The sequence below is a fragment of the Magallana gigas genome, chromosome 6, assembly GCF_963853765.1.
Source record: "Magallana gigas chromosome 6, xbMagGiga1.1, whole genome shotgun sequence".
Taxonomy (NCBI): domain Eukaryota; kingdom Metazoa; phylum Mollusca; class Bivalvia; order Ostreida; family Ostreidae; genus Magallana; species Magallana gigas.
In genome coordinates, this window is record NC_088858.1 from 15761809 (window position 1) to 15781712 (window position 19904).

Below are 19904 nucleotides of genomic sequence, written 5' to 3' on the forward strand. Positions count from 1 at the left end.
AGATAACAAAGTTTGACTGTATATTTTCCTAACACATGAAAAACCATTCTAAACTTTGTTTATCGGAATTGAATAAACAAAAATTAATGCATGTGTATAACCAGATGGAAATTAAATGTAATGACAGACCAGACCAGGATTCAAAACTGTGCCTCCTGAATCTCTGGTCAGGGGCCCTACTGACTGAGCTATCTCGTGCTGGGATTCGAACCTGTCTGACTGTCATATTCTTCCCCCTTAAATGATCTTTGCCTTCGAAGATCTCACCAGCTAAGCTCTTTCCCTGGCAGGAGTAAATGAATCTGTCAGTTCCAGGGGTTGGCACTGCACCAGATGAAACAGGATGGGAGATATAGTGAAAGACCAGAGAGATTCGATCCCAGACCCTCTGAAACTGTAGTCAGGTGATCTACCAACTGAGCTCTCTGGCACCGGTCTCAAACACCAGTCTGGTCTCATTATTATTTTTCACACCCTAGCTGTTATATTGTTTCCCAAAAATATAAAAATGTACCTTGATATATTTATCTCAGGGGGGATAATTATAGTTTATATCTCAATAATTACATTTTCTCTCATGTTTCCAAAGCTGCAATAATGTAGACCTCCGTATATGGGGGGGGGGGGCGGGGGGGCGAATCCGGATGTTTTGCCCTATATCGGTTTTAACATCTATTTTATAAAAACCGGAAGTACAGTTTTTCACGCCAAACTTGAAACTAAATTTATCTCGATGTTATACGTATTGTCTTAAAATGCCACCAAAAATGAAATTTCAAGAAGGTAAATGATTTTTACAATCTTGTTTAAGAGATAAGATGATAAAAAAATTGATCAGCGTTACTGTATGTATCTGACAAACGCAGAAATCGCTCTTATGCTTGCTAATTAGACTGTTGACGGTATTTGGTAGATAGATACATCTAGATTTATATGGAATCATGTCATCATTCATTTAGTGATATATGAAACATTACTTATCTAGTTTAGTTTTTACTGTAACACAATATGTGTTTTTACAAAATATAGGCACTGGGCTAATTATACCATACAATAGCGATTTTACTTCAAATAAACAACAGTATCCTGGGCCTACAAAATTTTATTTTTTGCAATGCTCAATATACAATTTGCAATTAAACACAAACAACATACATGTAATACATCATGTACATGTGAAAAAGTAACCTCCCAGACCCAGGGGGAAAATGTTTGAATGAGGGAAGGGGGAAAATTCAACTAAAGGCTGAAGGTAGTCCTCTACCAGACTGGTACATATTTGCAAATTTTTGGTCCAAGTTGGACTCCTGGTATCGTAGATAGGCGTTGCTCTTCCAAAAACCCAGTTCTTGGATAAGTTCACCCTGTTAACCTTGCTGGAAAGCCCTCGTGGCACCACCCCGCCGAAAGGAATGCCCGGTGATGCCCTCTCCAGGTAGGATTTTTCGCAGTCGAGACAAAAACCAGCTGTAAGACAGGGGTTTGCCATCTGTCCGTTGAAGGAGAGGGGATGTGTCTGAAGTCAAAGGGTTGGCAAAAAGCAACCAAAATAAGCTACGCAGGGCGCTTGCAGGGCACAGTGGATGACCGTGCAGATCCAGGAGGGTGACTTGAAGTTGGTGCTCACGAAACTGCAAAGTTTTCGTCCAATTCAGGGATAACAAGAAGCCTTTGGCGTGCGGGCTTATGTTTTGGATACACAAGTCACGGTCCGGTACACAGATAGGTCCCTGAGATAAGAAGTTTCCAGGGCGCAAAAGTAAAAAAAAATGCTATCAGGCATGCCGCCCAAAAAAATAGCTCAAACTTGCTCTTTGTTGCTCAAAAAAATTGGCGCACTAAAAAATCGCGCTTTACAAATAACATGTGACATAGCTGGCTTGCTGCCTAATAATAGAAAAATATGCGCGGAAACATTATTTCCGTAAACCTCATTCATTTCTACATGAATTAACATAAAAACTAATCACAGTCTGATCACAGGGGCTCGTCCCAAACTTTTTGTCTTCTTACTATGTGCCCACCCCTACTGGCGTGCGACCAGTTCTCGTTGAGTACCATTTCTCGCCAGTGCATTGTTACATCATTTTTCCTTTATAATTTTATATGTTGATAAAATGACGTAACAATGAACTGGCAAGAAATGGCAATCAGCAAGAACTCAGGTCTATTCTGTTTTGAAAAGTGGACAGGCTAAACCTACGTAGGCTATGCCTGTCCACTTCTCAAATGCCTGTCCAGTTCTATTCTATTTTGAATAGATTATTTTCCTTTATAAATGTTATATATCGATTTCAATTAAATTTCACTGACATGTATGTGAATTGTTAGTGAATCCAAAGAATTCTCCCTTGAAACGCCCCCTCTAGCTAGTTACTGTAACACAATATGTGTTTACTGTAACACAATATGTGTTTACTGGCCGCACGCCAGTATACTAGAAAATACACAAGGTGTGTTTTATTGTAATATAATAGGGGTGGCAATTTGCTATATTCTTTAATATAAGAAACGTTCTTTCTTTTATGAAGATCATTTTCGGATGTACCTCTTGCCATTCACATTTCACTTAAAAATTGTATCTCAAAGACATTTATGGTAGTTTGTTCTTCTCTATTTAGTCATTGGCTCTTTGAAATCAACCTCTGACTTTTAATTAATGAAACTAAATCATTTGTGCCAATCAATGTATATGTGCCACTACTATCAGTGCAGGACAACATCAATTTCAAACAGGTTTTCTTTTGAAAGTATGTCCAAAGTTTTTGTTACCATCAATCACTTTTTGGTAATTTTTAATGAACTTAAAATACACGTACCATTCAAAGAAATAGATGTACAATTGACATCAACGAAAAGGGAAAAAAGCAAGGATTTCTTCAGTGGCAAGTCATCTCTTTTTTACACAGTAGAGAAATTCAAAGGAACCAAAGACAGATTTCTCAGTCTTACAGAGATTTCAATTAGGAAAATATGCCATCTTTTATTATTCAGACCCTGAACAATATTATCATCTGGATACTTTAATGTTGTTTGCAATGCAAAAGCTCTAAAAGACAAGCTAGAGGGGGCGTTTCAAGGGAGAATTCTTGGGATTCACTAACAATTCACATACATGTCAGTGAAATTTAATTGAAATCGATATATACCATTTATAAAGGAAAATAATCCAAGATTTTCGCATTGTTATGTCATCTTTTTCCGTCTGGAAAAATTGACATTATCAAAATATAAAAGATTACCTAACAGGAGAGATTGGAAATCTTTTAAATAAGCATCTTTAACCCTCAGTTTTAGCTTGCACAATTTTTTCAACATTTTCATTTTGGTATATTTATGCTATTTGTCATGCAAAATCTTTGTTGAGGATATAAGAGGAATAATCATGCAATTTTTAATTTGATGTTTGAATATCATTTGACTCTAAAGTGTTTACTGGTATAAATATCATAGAATTGTAAGTTCAATGTGATTTAATTAAAACATATTGAGACAGATTTCAAGATCCAGAAACAAGTAAAATTGTAAATACATGTATAAGGAGAATGGGAAAATGTTTCATTTTGCATCTTAAAATTAATTGATTTAAAAGGAAGTTAAATAAAACCACTTAAAAGCTGAACTGTTAAATGTTCTTTTGAGGTACATTAATAGATTATTTTTTGCAATGCAAAACTCTTACTGTATGATTAAACATAAAGAAATATGACCTAAATTATCTATGCTAATAACATTAAATTTCTAATGATGTCCATGTTATATTTTCCATATCTATCATTTGTCATAGGGGAGAAAGTTCTCTGCTTTCATGGACCTCTACTATATGAAGCAAAGGTAATCATTTTGGGGTTTGTTTTTTTTTTTTAATTTAATTTAGGATGATTATAGATGTAAATGTATTGCATTATCATATTTATGATCAATAAATCGTAAAATAAAAAAAAAAAAAAAAGAAGAAAAAAAAATCAAATATTCTTCTCATGAGTACATTGTAGTTTATGCATCAGTTATAATAATTATGCATCATTATAATTTTCACATTTTGATGCTTATTAAAACATTTACCAGTAATTACTAATTGCACTATATTTAAAAAATGTTTTAGAAATAATAATAGTTCACTTGATGAAAATTTTCAGTGTGTCAAATTTGAAGTCAAAGACAAAGTGAATCAATACTTTATACACTACAATGGATGGAACAAAAAGTAAGTTCATTATAATTCAGAATTCAACTAGCGGTATCAAACAATTTGTACACATGTCATATTGTAATATACATAAAGGCAACACATGTGTGGAGTTAATCACAAACCTTGGCATTGTAAAGATGATGTTATATGATGTTTTCAAAATTGTTTAACCAATCAAATAGCAAGTTCCAACCAGAATTAAATCATTTACCTGCATTACAATTGAAGTTTTCATTATCAAATTCAAAATTTATTTGTACCAGACTAGAATATACAAAGCATTTTAAACAAGCAATGCAAGAGTAAAATATATGTAGAAAATATAAGTAAAATATAAAAAGTCTGTTATCCTCATTGCAGTTGGGATGAATGGGTTCCAGAGAGTCGAGTTTTAAAGTACAATGATGCAAGCATGCAGAAACAGAAAGAATTGCTAAAAGCTCATGTGTAAGTTAATACAATTATGAATAACAATCTATTTGATACATGTCCTTAATTATAAACACAGTACAATATTTTAGTTTGCTGTCTGAAATATTAGCTTTGAAATGTTATAATTTATTCATGTATGGTTAACATACTGACAGGGGCAAAGGAAGAAGCAAAACCAGAGTAAAAGAAAAAGAGAAAGAAAGGGCATCCACTCCAACGGAGAGAGGATCCAAACAGAAAGGAACAGGTACATTGCCTATGGTTGCTAAAGAGAAGAAAGTATCCATGTCTGTTTAATGAAACCAACAGTAAAAATAGAAATCAATGATTGATTGATGTGAAATTTGTTTCCCAGTACAGTCAAACTCGTTTAGTACGAACACGAATGTTGCGAATTCACGGATATAGCGAAGTCATCTTGCATCCCCAGCTATGTAAATTTAACGAATTTCTTATACGGTTATAACGAATTACGGATATACCGAAGTAATTTCTTAGGTCCCAGTGACTTCGTTATAACCGAGTTTTGCTGTACACATGTACTTCAGATAAAAATACATTAACATTAAATAAGCGAGCCAGAGATGTTTGTACTTGGTAAGGTGCGCTGTTATTAACAGTGTGTTGTTCATGTTTATAAGCCTCCAGTGCCTCTGGGTCAGCGGCTAGTTCACAAGAGTCCTCCACAGCTAGTACCCCCAACCCCTCCGGCCCCTCCGACTCCAAACGCAAGAGAACACGCAACGACACTGAGGTATTTTCTAACAGCAGTAAGATCTGTGTATAAAACTTTATATCCTATGTAGGAGTTTCTATTTCTCTGGGACTACAGAGAACCTTATTGAAACTTGTGTTTATCAGTAGGAGAATATTTTTGATAATTTTCATTCATCGCAATGATGTGTTTCACAAAGTCTGGTCAAGAATCAGTGGTGAATAGCATGTAAAACCAGTATTTTTCATATATTGATATCTTCTATAGATGTTGGAAAAAGAAGTAGGAAACCTGTTCTCCAGATGAAAAAGCTAAAATTTATTTCATGCTTTTAAATTAGTTAGAAAGGTATTTAATTGTTTCCTTTTGCTCGGACAGTCAGCTCCAAGTACCCCCTCACAAGAGACGAAGGAGTCCACACCCTCTGGTACACCGGCCACCAGCACCCCCACCCAGGGCGAGACACAGAAGAAACGGGGTCGGCCGGGGAACAGTACACCTGCTGCAGCAGCTGCAACTCCAACCACAGAGGTAAAGTTAAAAATAGATCAATCATCTGAAAATAAAGTAAGATATGTCCGAAGTACCGTAATGTCGCGTGTATAACACACACTTTTTTTTAGCCAAAATTTGATCAAAAGTGGGGGTGCGTGTTGTACATAGGACTAAAATTTTACCCCATTTTTTCAAGCAGTAATTCTTGACACCACGGGAGTAGTGACTGTCGATATAGCGTGTTATGCTAGTTGTATGAGTGTATACTAATTTTACTGCATCAGAAGTACCTTATTCTTAGTTTTATTTCCATGTATTGAAATATTTATCCTCACTCAACAGTATTTCTTGCATGAACAGAGTTTAAATATCGCGAGTGTATTCACCATTACGTAAGCAGCCACCTGTTGACTCGGCGCGTGGTCAATGTTTGTTTAACAATTTCCGGTGTCAGAAGCATGCACCTGTCTTGTGTCGGACTTAACAGGGTGTTTTCAAGTGCATGAAGATTAGCGATTATACTGATTTTATTAAACTCGATTACTTTGTGTCCAATTATGCAGTTTTAAAAACGTTATTGCTTTACATAGACACTGTTAAAAATACACCGATCATTTGTACGTCTTGATAATGAGGATATACGACATACATACGTTTCTTCACAATGTTTATTTAACAACAATCAAAGAGTTTGAATATAATTAATTAAATCATTTCTTTTGATGTTGTTTTGGTTTATATCTGCAAATATTATTACTTTTAAGCACTAAGCTCTGTTGCAGTTCTTCTCTACTTGTATGATGATCTTCAACTTCTCCGCTGTTGTACATAAGAAACTCTTTACGAAGTGTCTAATGATATTTGATACCGCCTATGTAAATCATGCCGTCCCTTTTTTAAAAGTAAAATTGTAAGAACTTTGACTCTAATATCGCTTGGGCCATGTACCGATCACGAACTTACAGTAATTGCGCTTGGGTTATGAAAATATCATTAAACATCGATAGTTATTTGGAAAAATGGCGGCCGGCGATTTTCATTGATGTGAAATGTTCCGATCACAAAATTAAAGAGATTGCGCATGGATTATAAAATTATCATGAAACATCGATATTTTGGGGGGTAATGGCGGCCGTGATTTCGCAATTTTTTGGGTGCGTGTTATACATAGGACCTGCTGTTTTTTCATCATTTTTTGGTCAACTTTGGGGGGTGCATATTATACACGATACATTACGGTACTTGAAGAGTTGATGCATATTAGCCCTTCATGATAACTACAGAGCTGCTCTTTTGCTGTGTATGTTAAAACCAGGTTTAGGTGTTAGATTTAAACAATTAAATGCTTTCTTTAGTGATTCATGCAGGTTATGAAGGTAGCAACATTGCAGAAAAATAATAAACCGCATGAATCGTAAAAGAAAGCATCCTATTGTTTATATTTACATCTTTCTTTCAAGAAATTATTGAATTAATCTTAAAAAGTAGGTAAAAGTAACTGAACTATTGCTAGTTTACATCAGTCTGTTAGTTAAAAGAAATAGCCAAGTCGTCTTATATAAGATATTGAGTCTGACATCATCATGATAATTTCGTGCAGTCCGTGATATTCTTAAGGTTGCTGAAGGTTTCAATCAATCAATAAATTGGTTAGAACTGGATTGTGTAGATTTCAATTCTGTCAGTTTCTATGGAGCTATGAAATACAATTGGTTTTCTTAAGAAATAGAGAAGAAATTACTTAATAGATGTAAATATAATTTAATGACGTTTCTTAAACTATGTTACTGTGGTTTCATTAATTTTTAAGGGTATCAATTTTCGTGGATAAAGTGAAAATCACAGTTTCAAGGACATTAAATTTGTTGCCAATGACCCTATCAATACCAAATGTTAATAGATATTGCACTTCAATGAACATTAAATTTTGTGGATCAACTTAACAACGAAATCCACGAAAATTGGTAGTCAACGAATATTGATGAAACCACAGTATGTCTTGTTATACCCCTGTAAAACAGTTACTATATAACTCTATACGAAAAAAAGTCCAGCATTTTGACTGTTGGACTGGAACTGTTAGATTGGAACTGTTAAAATCGACTGTTAAAAAAGACTGTTGACTGGTGACGTCACATTCCGCGAAAACGAGTTATCTTTCCTGTCGTTTGGTATACAAACATGGCTGCCGCTGCTCGGATTGGCGAAGCTTCAGAAGAGGAAATAAGATCAATTTTGGAAAGTAGAGACAGTAAGAATACCAAAAATGTTGTAAAAACTGCAGAAAATATACTGAATGATTATCTATCAACGCTTGACCTGTCCCTACATCTTTTAAAAGATAAATCATGTGAAGAAATCGTGGAAGTTCTCAGGAAGTTTTATTGCGCTGCGAGGAAGAAAGACGGCTCCATGTATGCCAAAAAGTCGATGATTTCCATAAGGTATGGATTACAGAAATCGTTCGAAAAATCGCACGAAGTTGACATTATTAACGACGCTAGATTTAAACCAGCAAACGACGTTTTCTTCACCGCCATGGTCCAAATAAAGAAGGAGGGTGTTGGAGAGGTGCAGCATAAGGAAGTAATAAGCGAACAAGACCTGGAAATTTTGTACAAAAACGGTGTGTTTAGTTGTGACAGTCCTAAGTCCCTTCAACAGAAAGTTTTCTTTGAAATAATGTTGTACTTTTGCAACCGAGGAAGAGAAAATCTTCGTGGAATGAAAAAGAGTGACTATGTAATCCGGAAGGACCATGACAGCAGGAGGTATGTCGCATGCACCACTGCAAAGCTAACAAAGAATCATAGAGGTCTGAATTGTAATGATGATGACCAGGATGGAGGAAGGATGTATGAGCAACCCGGTGAGTGCATATAAGCCCTTAATTGTCCATTCATATTTGCTAAGAATTCATGTCAAGTTTATATATAACAAAATAAATGTGTGCATAATTAAAACTTTTTTTTCTATTTAATTTATCCTAAAATGTATTACACACATATATATTTAGATGATATATATACAAAATGACAATGCAAATACATGTATTAAAAATTGTGATTCTGTTTAATATTTTGTAGGAAATTCCAATTGTCCAGTTATGAGTTTTGAGAAGTATATCGCCAAGCTAAATGCAGACTGCGACTCTCTATGGCAACGTCCAAAGACAAGCATTGATGATCATTCACCTGTCTGGTATGACAATATGGTTGTTGGAAAGAATGTCTTAGGAAGTATGATGCAGAGGATTAGCAAAGATGCAGGACTTACATGTGTGTATACTAATCATTGCATACGAGCCACCTGCATAACCATGCTGGATGAATGTGGCTACGAGTCTCGACACATTATTGGTATTTCTAAACATAAATCAGAAAGCAGCTTAAAACATTATTCCTCCAAATTAAGCAATTCCAAAAAACGCAATATGTCAGATGCCTTAACAACAAAATTATCCGTATGCAAGTCCGCGCCAATTCAACATACACCCCTTCAACAAATTGAGAACAATTTAATGCCAGATTTAGCCTCAAATGTGCAAGAACTCCAGGACATTGTCGATGTTGATGACAGAGATTTAGCTGCCATTCTTGACAACCCCATGTTTGGAAATCTTCATGAAACTGGAATCAGCATTCCTAATGTTAAAACAGCTAAATCTGTTTTTTCTTTCCATGGCTGCAACATTACAATACACAATAACTAAATTGTATGCATAACTTGCTGTATGTATGAAAAAAGTGCCTGTAGGAATCTTTTGGGTGTTTGATGTTACATGTATTTAATTTTATTAAAGTTTGCTGTTGAAGTTATTTGTTTACAAAATGTTAGCTACAAATGTTTTTAATGTACTCAATTTTTTTAAAACTTGTGCAATTTTTTAAAATGTCTGTGATCATAATTTAATTTCATGTACATTTTTTGTAGTTTTATTTTAAAGTTGTTAACTAATGTTTCACTGTTTATTAATTCTGCTTTTACTTCAAGCTTATAAACACATTTTAAATATCTTCACACATTGCAAATGTGATAATTTTAATCAGATGTACTGTGATATTTTTTTTTATAATAATTTACCTGATTATTCAACAATTGAACTATTATTTATTCATTATATGTTCCATATAAGTGTTCAAATAAAATCTTGTTAATATTAGTGAGATGAGTGTTTCTTTTTATTAAATATATATAATGATAAATTAGTTATAACATACTTATATAAGTAGGGATATAACTAAACCGTTGTTAATTGTGTCTCAGGTAACAGTTGAACAATTTATTCTTTGCTCCATATCAAGTGTTTAAGTAAAATCCTGTTAAATTTTAATGAGATCAGTGATTTTTTAATTAAAATAGGAGGGGTATAACAAAACAGTTGTTGACTGTGTCTCGGGCAACAGTTGAACTGTTGGACCGGCTCGCAAACTGTTGCCCTCGGCCTTCGGCCTTGGGCAACAGTTTGCGAGCCGGTCCAACAGATCAACTGTTGCCCTCGACCCCAGTCAACAACTGTATAATATTTCCCTATCATCCTTCAATATGCGCTGCAGAAGAGCAGTTTCACGTTTATCTTTAAAAAGTCAATGAAGTTTTTTAAACTGACTCTGGTTTCAGTATATCTGTTCCTTATTGTTTGATGTTTGTGTTATTCAGACTGGGCCAGCCACCCCTGCACCTGGTCCAGAATCTACCCCTAGCACACCTTCAACTCCAGTGACCAGTGAACCAGCAAAGAAACGGGGACGACCACCAGCTACAGCTGTCACAGACACAGTAAGGACTTTGTCTTAATAAAACAGTGTGTAAGCTTCACTGAGTTATAAATGTAGATGACCATGTTATTTATCAGTTGGTTATTTAGTGTAGATAAAATAGTTTTTACTTTGCATAATGAACCTATTCACATCAAATAATTCTCAATTAATGCATTAAAGTGTAGAAATTTTGGTTGAGAGAAGAGAAACAAATTCAGGTCACAAGGTGATGAAGTGTTGATATATTTACATTGTAAGCTAACTACTGGTTCTTTGTAATCTAACTACTTGTACTTTGTAATCTAACTACTGGTACTTTGTTTTGATGTAGTCATCTCAAGGATCTCATGAATCAACAACCTCAACAGGGACAGGGACCCCCTCCACAGAACAGAAGAGGAAACGGCCCAGACCAGATCCTACGGTAGAATCGGTACTATTGATCGACCCACACTGCAGCTTGTACACCCACACCCCCTATCCCACCCACACAATTCCCCCATCCCATTCTCACAACCCTCAGAACCTACCCCACTACAAGCAATCTAATATTGATTTCCTAATCTCTCCCTACTTCACTAAAATCATTAAACATCACACTCATATCATATTTTAGAATTTAGGAACTGTAATAAGTTAAAATAATACCTAAAACTCAGTTATAGCGAAGTTCTAGGGACTAATTGATTTACTTTGTTATATTTGTAATTCATTATATCCCTATAACGAATTCGTAATAACAATTATAGCGAATTCGCTATATATATGTTTTCTTTCACCAGACTATAATTTTTGCTAATTGAGGATTAACATAAAAATACGTTACTTTGATGCCTTTAATTATCGGATTGTGAATTGAAAAATTTATATGAAAATAAATTCATTCAAACTATCATGTTAAATAGTAGTGCAAACTTTTTAGTTTAGAAATTTGTTATAAAAGTGTTAGATTTCGTTATTATTCACCTCTAAGGGACTCAAAATCAGTTTGCTATGTCCGTAAATTTGTTATATCCGAATTCATTATGACCATAAAATTTTGCAAAGATATGTAAAGAATTCTACCGGGGACTCAAGAAAACTTTGTTATATCCAAGAATTTGCTTTATCCGTGTTTGTACTAAACGAGTTTTACTGTACATGTGTATGGTGTTGTAAGGCAATATCAGATTTCACTATAGATTTTTCCATAACAGTTTAAACTGTTGCATTATATACGCATTGTATTTTAATAGCTTATTTTAAAAAGTATGTACATTAAAGATGTCATCATTGAAAGGATTATACTTAGCCTTTTTTCTCCCCTTGGGCCTAACTTTGTGTACCGGTAACTTCAATGTTTGAGTATGTACAATTCTGCATCTCATCTTACTCGGTGGTAGATGTTTTCCCTATTGCTTGTTACCAATTAGCAATGCATCCTTTTTTATGATATAAAAATGGATGTATGTACAAATACAATGTACAAGTACATGCCATTTTGTGTATGTTTTGTTCTTATGAGAAGAAAAATGATATTCTTATAAGATCATTATGTTGCACATGCATAATTTATCATAGTTCTGAGTTTATGATAAATTATTTTTTCTTTGAAGGAGGAGTCATTCCTAGCCAAGATAGAGGTAAAAATCAAGATTCCAGAGGAACTGAAGCCTTGGTTGGTGGATGACTGGGACCTCGTCACACGACAGAAACAGGTGACTCTCTATATAGGAGTAATCAGATTTACCTGTAAAATATGTACCGGTAGAAGATTTTAACACGCTTTTTTAAAGACCTGCTTTACAATGATTCGTATAAATAACATATACATAGCGAGGAAGAAGGTCATGGAATGATTTGAAAATCTCAATAACTGAATTTGTTCAAGATCTGCTGGAATACTAAACACATACTGTATTACAAGTAACAACAACAATTTTTAAGTGATTATTCCTATAAAGTATAATCACAACTGTGTTTGAACACAGTATAAAACTTGTTTGTTATGTTGAGGCCTCCCACATGATTATTTAATCAGTGAAATGTAAAGCACACACACACACAGGCATACAAAACAAGTAAGATTCCACACAAAAGTTTGATGCTTGTCTGACAGTCACACTCAAAGAATATTTATATCATTCCAGGTAGTTTCTCTGCCATGTAAGATGTCGGTGGATAGCATATTGGATGATTATGTGCGCACAAAATCTGCAAAAGCCAGCAATGTAAACAAGTATGTCCATTTACTTGTTCTATATCAAAATTCATAAACTAGTAAACTCTCTTTTGGATTACTGGTATTTACTTTAAGATTATCAGAATAATTATTGTTTTTGTTTTTCAGAGATGCAATTGTAGAGGTCACACAGGGTATTAGAGAATACTTCAACGTTATGTTAGGTACCCAGCTGTTGTACAAGTTCGAGAGACCACAGTACGGAGAGGTACATGTTATTTGAACTGCCGTGGTATTTTATCATTTTAATATGGGGGAGGGGGGGGGTGGAAAATACTTTTCTTATTCTTGTTCAAAGCAACCTTTTAGGATGTATTTCCATGAATGTTTTTTTTTTTTGCAGATTATGAAGGAAAATCAAGATACTAGTAAACCAATGAGTGAAATCTATGGGGCCGTCCATTTGCTTAGACTTTTTGGTAAGAATAGTGAAAATGTGTTTCACCTTTAATTTGATTTCCTTTAACATTACTTCATTGTCGGTAACCCATGGTTGATTACGCATCGTTCCTTTTTCCATCATAATGGAGAAAGGAATGACGAGAAATCAACTGTGGATTTCCGACGAAGACATTACTGTAATGAAACTTTTCTCAGTCAAAGTACATTTATAAGAGATTTGATCACCTGTATACGCATGTACATGTTATATGTGGCTTGCATATACACATGGCTTTTTAATTGATCCTTTTATTGCAGTTAAACTTGGAGGAATGTTGGCTTATACATCTTTGGATGAGAAAAGCATACAACTTTTACAGAATCATCTGCATGACTTTTTGAAGTAAGTAAAATATTTGTCGGACAAAGGACTATGTGCGGTATGGTCAAATATCTGCCCCCGATTTCAACCAATTTTTAGATAGTATCGTATAAAAATAAAATCTTCACAAATCATTGTATAGAGGATGCCTATAACGTTAATCTTGATTTTAGTCATCATTGCTCATTCGCTGATTATCTATGACGTCACACAAATGACCTAATTCCCGCAAATTTGCAAAAAATAGAAAATATTCTCATTTTTGCTCTATATTTTGCATTCGGAATTATAGAGCGCAGGTCTGCTCAAGTGCGATTTTAACACATGTTTTTCTTCAGATAGTTATACACATTATACTAAAAAATGGTACTTGAGCAAGCCTTCGCTCGACGTTTCCCAGTCGAAAAACATCCATATTTTGTTACAAAACATCAATTTATCAAAATGATGCAATCTTCATGACGTCATTTCTACATTATGACGTCACTGTGGTGATAACATTTCCAATATGATTTCAACTATCTTACACCTTATTTATAAAACTCTTTCTAAAACTTTGATTTTGGGTGCAAAAAATGCATAAAACCGCACATAGTCCTTTTCAGAAAATGAAATTATGTATATGCATATAACTCTATTCCCCCTGAAGCATTTTACCCTTTACCCCCTAATGCCACGATATGACGCATTGGTCATTTCCCTAATGACGACTTATGACGCGTCCGTATAGAACCCCAATTTTCTTTGTTTATTTTACTTGTCTGAAGCAAAATTGAGTGGCAAATAACACCTAATGGTGTCTACCTTACACAGACGATTATACACAGTCAGGTTATGCAATGGGTTGACAGATATCACGTGATACATACACCTGTGAAGTTTAAAAAAATGGCGGCATCGGACGATCATGACAGAGATTGGTTTAGATATTCTAGATGATTCTGTGTGTTTAAAATTACTCCCAAGTGGAAATAAACATGACCAATCCACTTCCTTTGAAGTTTATGACAGGAATTTGGTTGATTAGCGGTGAATTAGGGCTAATTCATGACACCTGCATGACAACAACAATGGCGGCCTCCGAACATCGGCACATGTGCATTGCGTCAGCCTGGGCATAATCTAACTTATAAATTCAACACATTAACTGTGGATCTTTCCCAGTATTTTGTAGTTATACTGTTCCATAAAATTATTTAAGAAATAAAACCCAATAGAAACTAATATACAATGCTGTATATGCTATACATCGGCGAGGGGGGGGGGGGGTGCCAAAAAACGAAACTTGTCGAAGTCGGTAAATTATTAGTTCATACCTGGGTCTGAACTAAATGTTTTGAAATCCCCCTTTGAATAGTATAATGTTTTGACTGAATTACAATAACTATTTTGAAATAAATATTGCTTTATACATGTAACTGTGCAGACAATAGATACAAAAGTGTACAGGTATTTTTACCTGAATTTCTGTACCTTTACTACAGGTATCTGATATAATTTATATAAAAAATAATTATAAATGCAAAACTTAGAAAAATTCTGATTGCAGTGATACATGAACCATGATAGTTTGATAGAATATTACTCTAGGGATGAATTTCTACACTTTTGATTAAATCTGATTGTTGTGTATTGGTCTCAATTCGCAAGATAAAACAAGAAACAAATTATTCAAAACATGAAAAAATATTTTTGAACAATATTTGATCATATGTTAAAATTTCATTCATTAATTTTCATGTTTACAGTAATTTTTTTTAACGTACAGGTAAAATTACCTGAATAAACTCACCTAATTAATTTCTGTTAATTTATTTGTGTACTCTAAAGTTATAATGTTAAAGTTCAATCTTTCCCGATCACAATGGTATATCATATGACATGGTCAGACAATAATTCTTGTCAATAACTATAGTAAAACAATACCACTCAAACAGTGAAAAAAGCTTCAGGGGGAAGCTAAGAATACCTTGTAGGGAAATGACAAATGCGTCATATGGTGGCATCAGGGGGAAAAGAGATAAATAACTGGCCCAGGGGTCATAAAACTTAGACGAGCTCACTTTTGATCTCAGTCTCACTTTTCTTCTATTTGTTCTTTTAATAAAAGTGAAACTGAGATTAGTAGTGAGCTTGTCGAAGTTTTATGGCCCTGTTCATACTCTGTGTGTTGATCTAATACAATGTAAAATTACTAAGCTTTGTATTTTTTTTATCAAATTAAAACATTCAGTGTATACATTTTGTAAAATCTCTACCACTTATAGTAAAGATTAAGGTCAATAACTTTACTGATATCCTTTAGATTAATGAAAATGAAGCTTTACAGTTTTCATTATCTGTTTTCATTATTCTTTCAGGTATATGCAGAAAAATATGTCCACTTTATTTTCCCTAAATGACTACATTGTGGCACCCCCAGAGTACCACCGTAAAGCAATATAACCCGTTATTCACCTAGCCTGGAAGTGATATCATGATGGAATAGTGGGACAATTGTTGGTTTCCTTGTCTCTCTCCAAGTTTTACCATTTACATGTATTTTGTGAGATTTTTAAAAAATGAACAATTTAGATATGTTTACAACATACATGTTTGTTGTACATGTAGTATTAAAAAAAACATGGCATTATTTGAGTATGCTTTGATTTTGATGTACATGTACTTGGATTATTACCAGAGAACTAATGTAAGAGAAGTTTTACATCTCGATGCTTGATTTTTATTGTCACATGTGTGAATGATGCACCATTGTTGATGAATGAAGGATATTGTTTCGTACAGATACCATATTTGAATCAGGGCAGAAAGAAAGTGATCCTGTATTCAATATGGTTTTGGATTTTAGAGGCACAGTTGTTAACATGTATTACAATTTGTAGTTCAGAATTACACAGTAGTTATTGGTGGGACAACTCCAGCACAGTTCATGATTCTATGTGTTACTGGTTGCATGCACTTAAGATACATGCAAATATAGTAAAATTATAAAAGTTTGGTCTTTAATTTTTATTACAGCTTTTATATATCCAGATGCACCTAATAGAACATGCAGTTGCAATGATATGATTTTTAATAATAATTAGGATCTGCGATAGTTGCTCTCACTTGATCTGGTATGGTGTATGATTCTTTTAATATCATACTTCTGTCTCAAATTTAGAAAAATAATGGTTATATATGTTAAGTCTTTGACCAAAGAGGGCCCATACACTGATCTAGGTTCCGAGACGACCCCCCCCCCCCCCCCCCCCCCCAAATCCTTTTATAAAATTCACGTAGTAAGAATACTTAGAAAAGCATGGAACATCTCCCATCCCTGAAAGAAAATTTCTGCATCTGCACAAGGGGCAAAAAAAACTAAAACTATATTTTGCTCACATTCTTTAATGACAAATACAAAATAAAGTTACCAACGACGGTATTGCTTATATTACACATGATAGGTTATTTTGGAATATAAAACAAATTAAGAATTTTCAAATCCTCTATTTCAATTTTTTCAATTAAAAAACATAGGTAATCACAGATTGCAAAGCTCACCTAGACGAGGCATCACCTTTATGAGGCATCATCTTTATGAGACCACCTTTATCATATTATATGAAAATCATACTTTCTGATCTTGGATATTCATGGATACTGTTTTGACACAATATCATCTGTTAAAAAATTGTATGATAATCGTATGTTCATTTCATACAGTACAATGTATTATAAGATACAATGTTTATCAATACAAAAAACAATATTGCATCCTATCATACTTACAATGATATATATCATATGATACAATAAAATATCGTAATAAATAATGATAAGATATATGATATTGTAACACGTGATGTAACATTTATACAATATCATAATACATAATATATGATAAAATATAGTAGTATATGATACAGTATCATATCACTAAATACATCACAATATTGTACATCATGATATCATATAGAATAATATAATATGATATTGTGTTGTTTGATACTGTATTATATTTGATACAGAATATGATATGATACAATATCATGTGATATAGTAAACTATTATATAATACAATATCATATTATACATATTGTATCATGATACAATATATATAATTACAATATCATATAATACAATTTCATGTGATATAATAATATATTATATAAACTAGTCATATCATATGATTATATGATATACAATATCGAATCATAGGATACAATATTATATATTGCAATATCATATGTAACAGTATCATGATAAAATAGTATATAATGATACAATATCATATTATACAACGTTGTATCATAATATACAATACTATACATAACAATATCATGAAACAATATCATATCATAAAATATAAAAAAAAAATAGATACAGTAAAGTATCGTATCTTATAACTTTTTACAATATAACATGATATAATATTGTATTATATTAAACAATAGTGTATCGTATCATAGAATACTATATCATAGGAATCATGTTATATCATTTAACAACAAACACATCTATCAAGCAGGTTTGAGTGAGGTAGGAGATTTACTTTAGCATTTTTGATAATGGAGATCAGGTTTTGCATCGAAGCTACCTCTGCAATTCAAATATGTTATAGTTAAATCAACTATGCAAGCTATTATCTATAAAACATGTGACCTGTTCCAAAAAAAATTAACCTCATCCAGCATCCGAAACCAATGGCTCAGATACAGCATTCAAGCCTGTCTGGTGCATCAGTATCATAAGACGCATCATCCATGCAAGTAAATTTAGGACCGGTAATAACTAAGAAATCATCATCAGAGGGCACCTGTTTCAAAACCTTTAATCAAGTCTTAAAACCTTAAGGACGTTGTTTACTCAGGGTTTGAGTTTTCAAATCGGAATTGTTAAAAAGTTCAATTTCATGAGTAAAATTTGTTTTAAATACAAAAGGTATTTATGAAATGAATTATTATTGACATAACAATCGATATATTTACTAAATTATGGAATTAGGCTCTGACAAAGTTTGAATTTTAGCAAAACTGAGTAAATTTTATTTGTTAGTCAACATAATTTTGCATATTTTCTGTTTGTTTTATCTTGCTTTTTAGCTCACCGAGACGAAGTCAAGGGGAGCTTATGCTATACCCCCGGCGTCGGCGTCCGGACCTGGTTAAAGTTTTTGTTGCAGGTCCTGTATCTAAGCTATTACTTGTCCTATCTTCACCAAACTTGCATAAATGATGCATCTGGACCTACTTATGGACTTAAAAGACTTGGATGCTGAATCTGGGTCCTAAATTTCAGATGCTGAAGGAAGTTAAGGTTTTTGGAGCAGGTTAAAGTCTTTGTTGCAGGTGCCCTTTGATAGCAATATCTAAATTACTCCTGGTCCTAACTTCACCAAACTTGCATGGATGGCGTGTCTTATGATACCAGTTGATGCACCAGACAGGCTAGAGTGCTGAATCTGAGCTATAGGTTTCGGATGCTGGAGGAGGTTAAACTGCAGGTTTAAGTTTTTGTTGCATGTGCCATTTGATAGCAATATCTTAGTTACTGCTGGTCCGTACTTCACCAAACTTGCATGGATTATGTGTGTCTTATGATACTGATGCACCAGACAGGCTTCAATGCTTATTCTGAGCTATAGGTTTCGGATGCTGGAGGTGGTTAAGGTTTTAAGAGCTGGTTAAAGTTTTTGTTGCAGGTGCCCTTCGATAGCAATATCTTAGTTACAGAACTACTGGTCCTTACTTCACTAAACTTATATGGTTGGTGCGTCTTATGATACTGATGCACCTGACAGGCTTGAATGCTGAATCTGGGCCATAGGTTTCGGATGCTTGAGGAGGTTAAGGTTTTTTCGAGCTGGTTAAAGTTTTTTGAGCAAGTGCCCTCTAATGATTATATCTTAGCTACTCCTGGTCCAAACTTCATCAAACTTGTGTGGATGGTGCGTCTTATGATACTGATGCACCTGACAGGCTTGAATGCTGAATCTGAGCCATAGGTTTCGGATGCTGGAGGAGATTAAAGTTTTAAGAGCTGGTTAAAGTTTTTGAAACAGGTGCCCTCTGATGATGATATCTTAGTTATTACTTGTCCTAACTTCACCAGACTTTCAAGGATGGTGCGTTTTATGATACTGATGCACCTGACAGGCTTGAATGCTGAGTCTGAGGCATAGGTTTCGGATGCTGGGTAAGGTTATGTTTTTTTTAACAGGTCACATGTTACAGAGATAATAGTACCATTTCAAACTTGCATAGTTGATTAAACTGTAATATGAATGAATCGCAGAGGAAGCTTCAGATGCAGAGCTTGATTTCCATTATCAAGGATGCTAAAAA

General features: G+C 34.0%; 2 protein-coding genes and 1 pseudogene across 3 annotated transcripts; 2 read left to right on the forward strand and 1 right to left on the reverse strand.

Annotated features, from left to right (window-relative positions):
- Nucleotides 1-672: 672 nt before the first annotated feature.
- Nucleotides 673-16522, forward strand: LOC105324296 (mortality factor 4-like protein 1). 2 transcript variants are annotated; one of them, XM_034468395.2, is made up of 15 exons: nt 673-783; nt 3788-3834; nt 4140-4207; nt 4553-4639; nt 4780-4871; nt 5266-5378; nt 5718-5870; nt 10494-10613; nt 10926-11027; nt 12190-12291; nt 12724-12812; nt 12924-13023; nt 13159-13234; nt 13515-13599; nt 15939-16522. In XM_034468395.2, the coding sequence occupies exons 1-15, from the start codon at nt 756-758 to the stop codon at nt 16021-16023; spliced, it is 1347 nt and encodes a 448-aa protein (XP_034324286.2). In that variant the 5' UTR covers nt 673-755; the 3' UTR covers nt 16024-16522. The 2 variants fall into 2 exon arrangements, with proteins under 2 accessions (XP_034324286.2, XP_034324287.2); XM_034468396.2 differs by having other exon boundaries at nt 10926-11018; nt 15939-16521.
- Nucleotides 1118-2061, reverse strand: LOC136276079 (uncharacterized; annotated as a pseudogene).
- Nucleotides 7836-9546, forward strand: LOC105323554 (uncharacterized protein KIAA1958-like). The gene is made up of 2 exons (XM_066086958.1): nt 7836-8703; nt 8921-9546. The coding sequence occupies exons 1-2, from the start codon at nt 8016-8018 to the stop codon at nt 9544-9546; spliced, it is 1314 nt and encodes a 437-aa protein (XP_065943030.1). The 5' UTR covers nt 7836-8015.
- Nucleotides 16523-19904: the final 3382 nt, after the last annotated feature.

Excerpts from the sequence above, each read along its gene's own strand:
- LOC105324296 (XM_034468395.2), top strand. The coding sequence starts at position 756 with ATGCCACCAAAAATGAAATTTCAAGAAG. Across the intron at positions 12,292-12,723 it reads TCGTCACACGACAGAAACAG|GTAGTTTCTCTGCCATGTAA; the intron begins GTGACTCTCTAT and ends ATATCATTCCAG. Across the intron at positions 12,813-12,923 it reads AAAGCCAGCAATGTAAACAA|AGATGCAATTGTAGAGGTCA; the intron begins GTATGTCCATTT and ends TTTGTTTTTCAG.
- LOC105323554 (XM_066086958.1), top strand. The coding sequence starts at position 8,016 with ATGGCTGCCGCTGCTCGGATTGGCGAAGCTTCAGAAGAGGAAATAAGA. Across the intron at positions 8,704-8,920 it reads AAGGATGTATGAGCAACCCG|GAAATTCCAATTGTCCAGTT; the intron begins GTGAGTGCATAT and ends AATATTTTGTAG.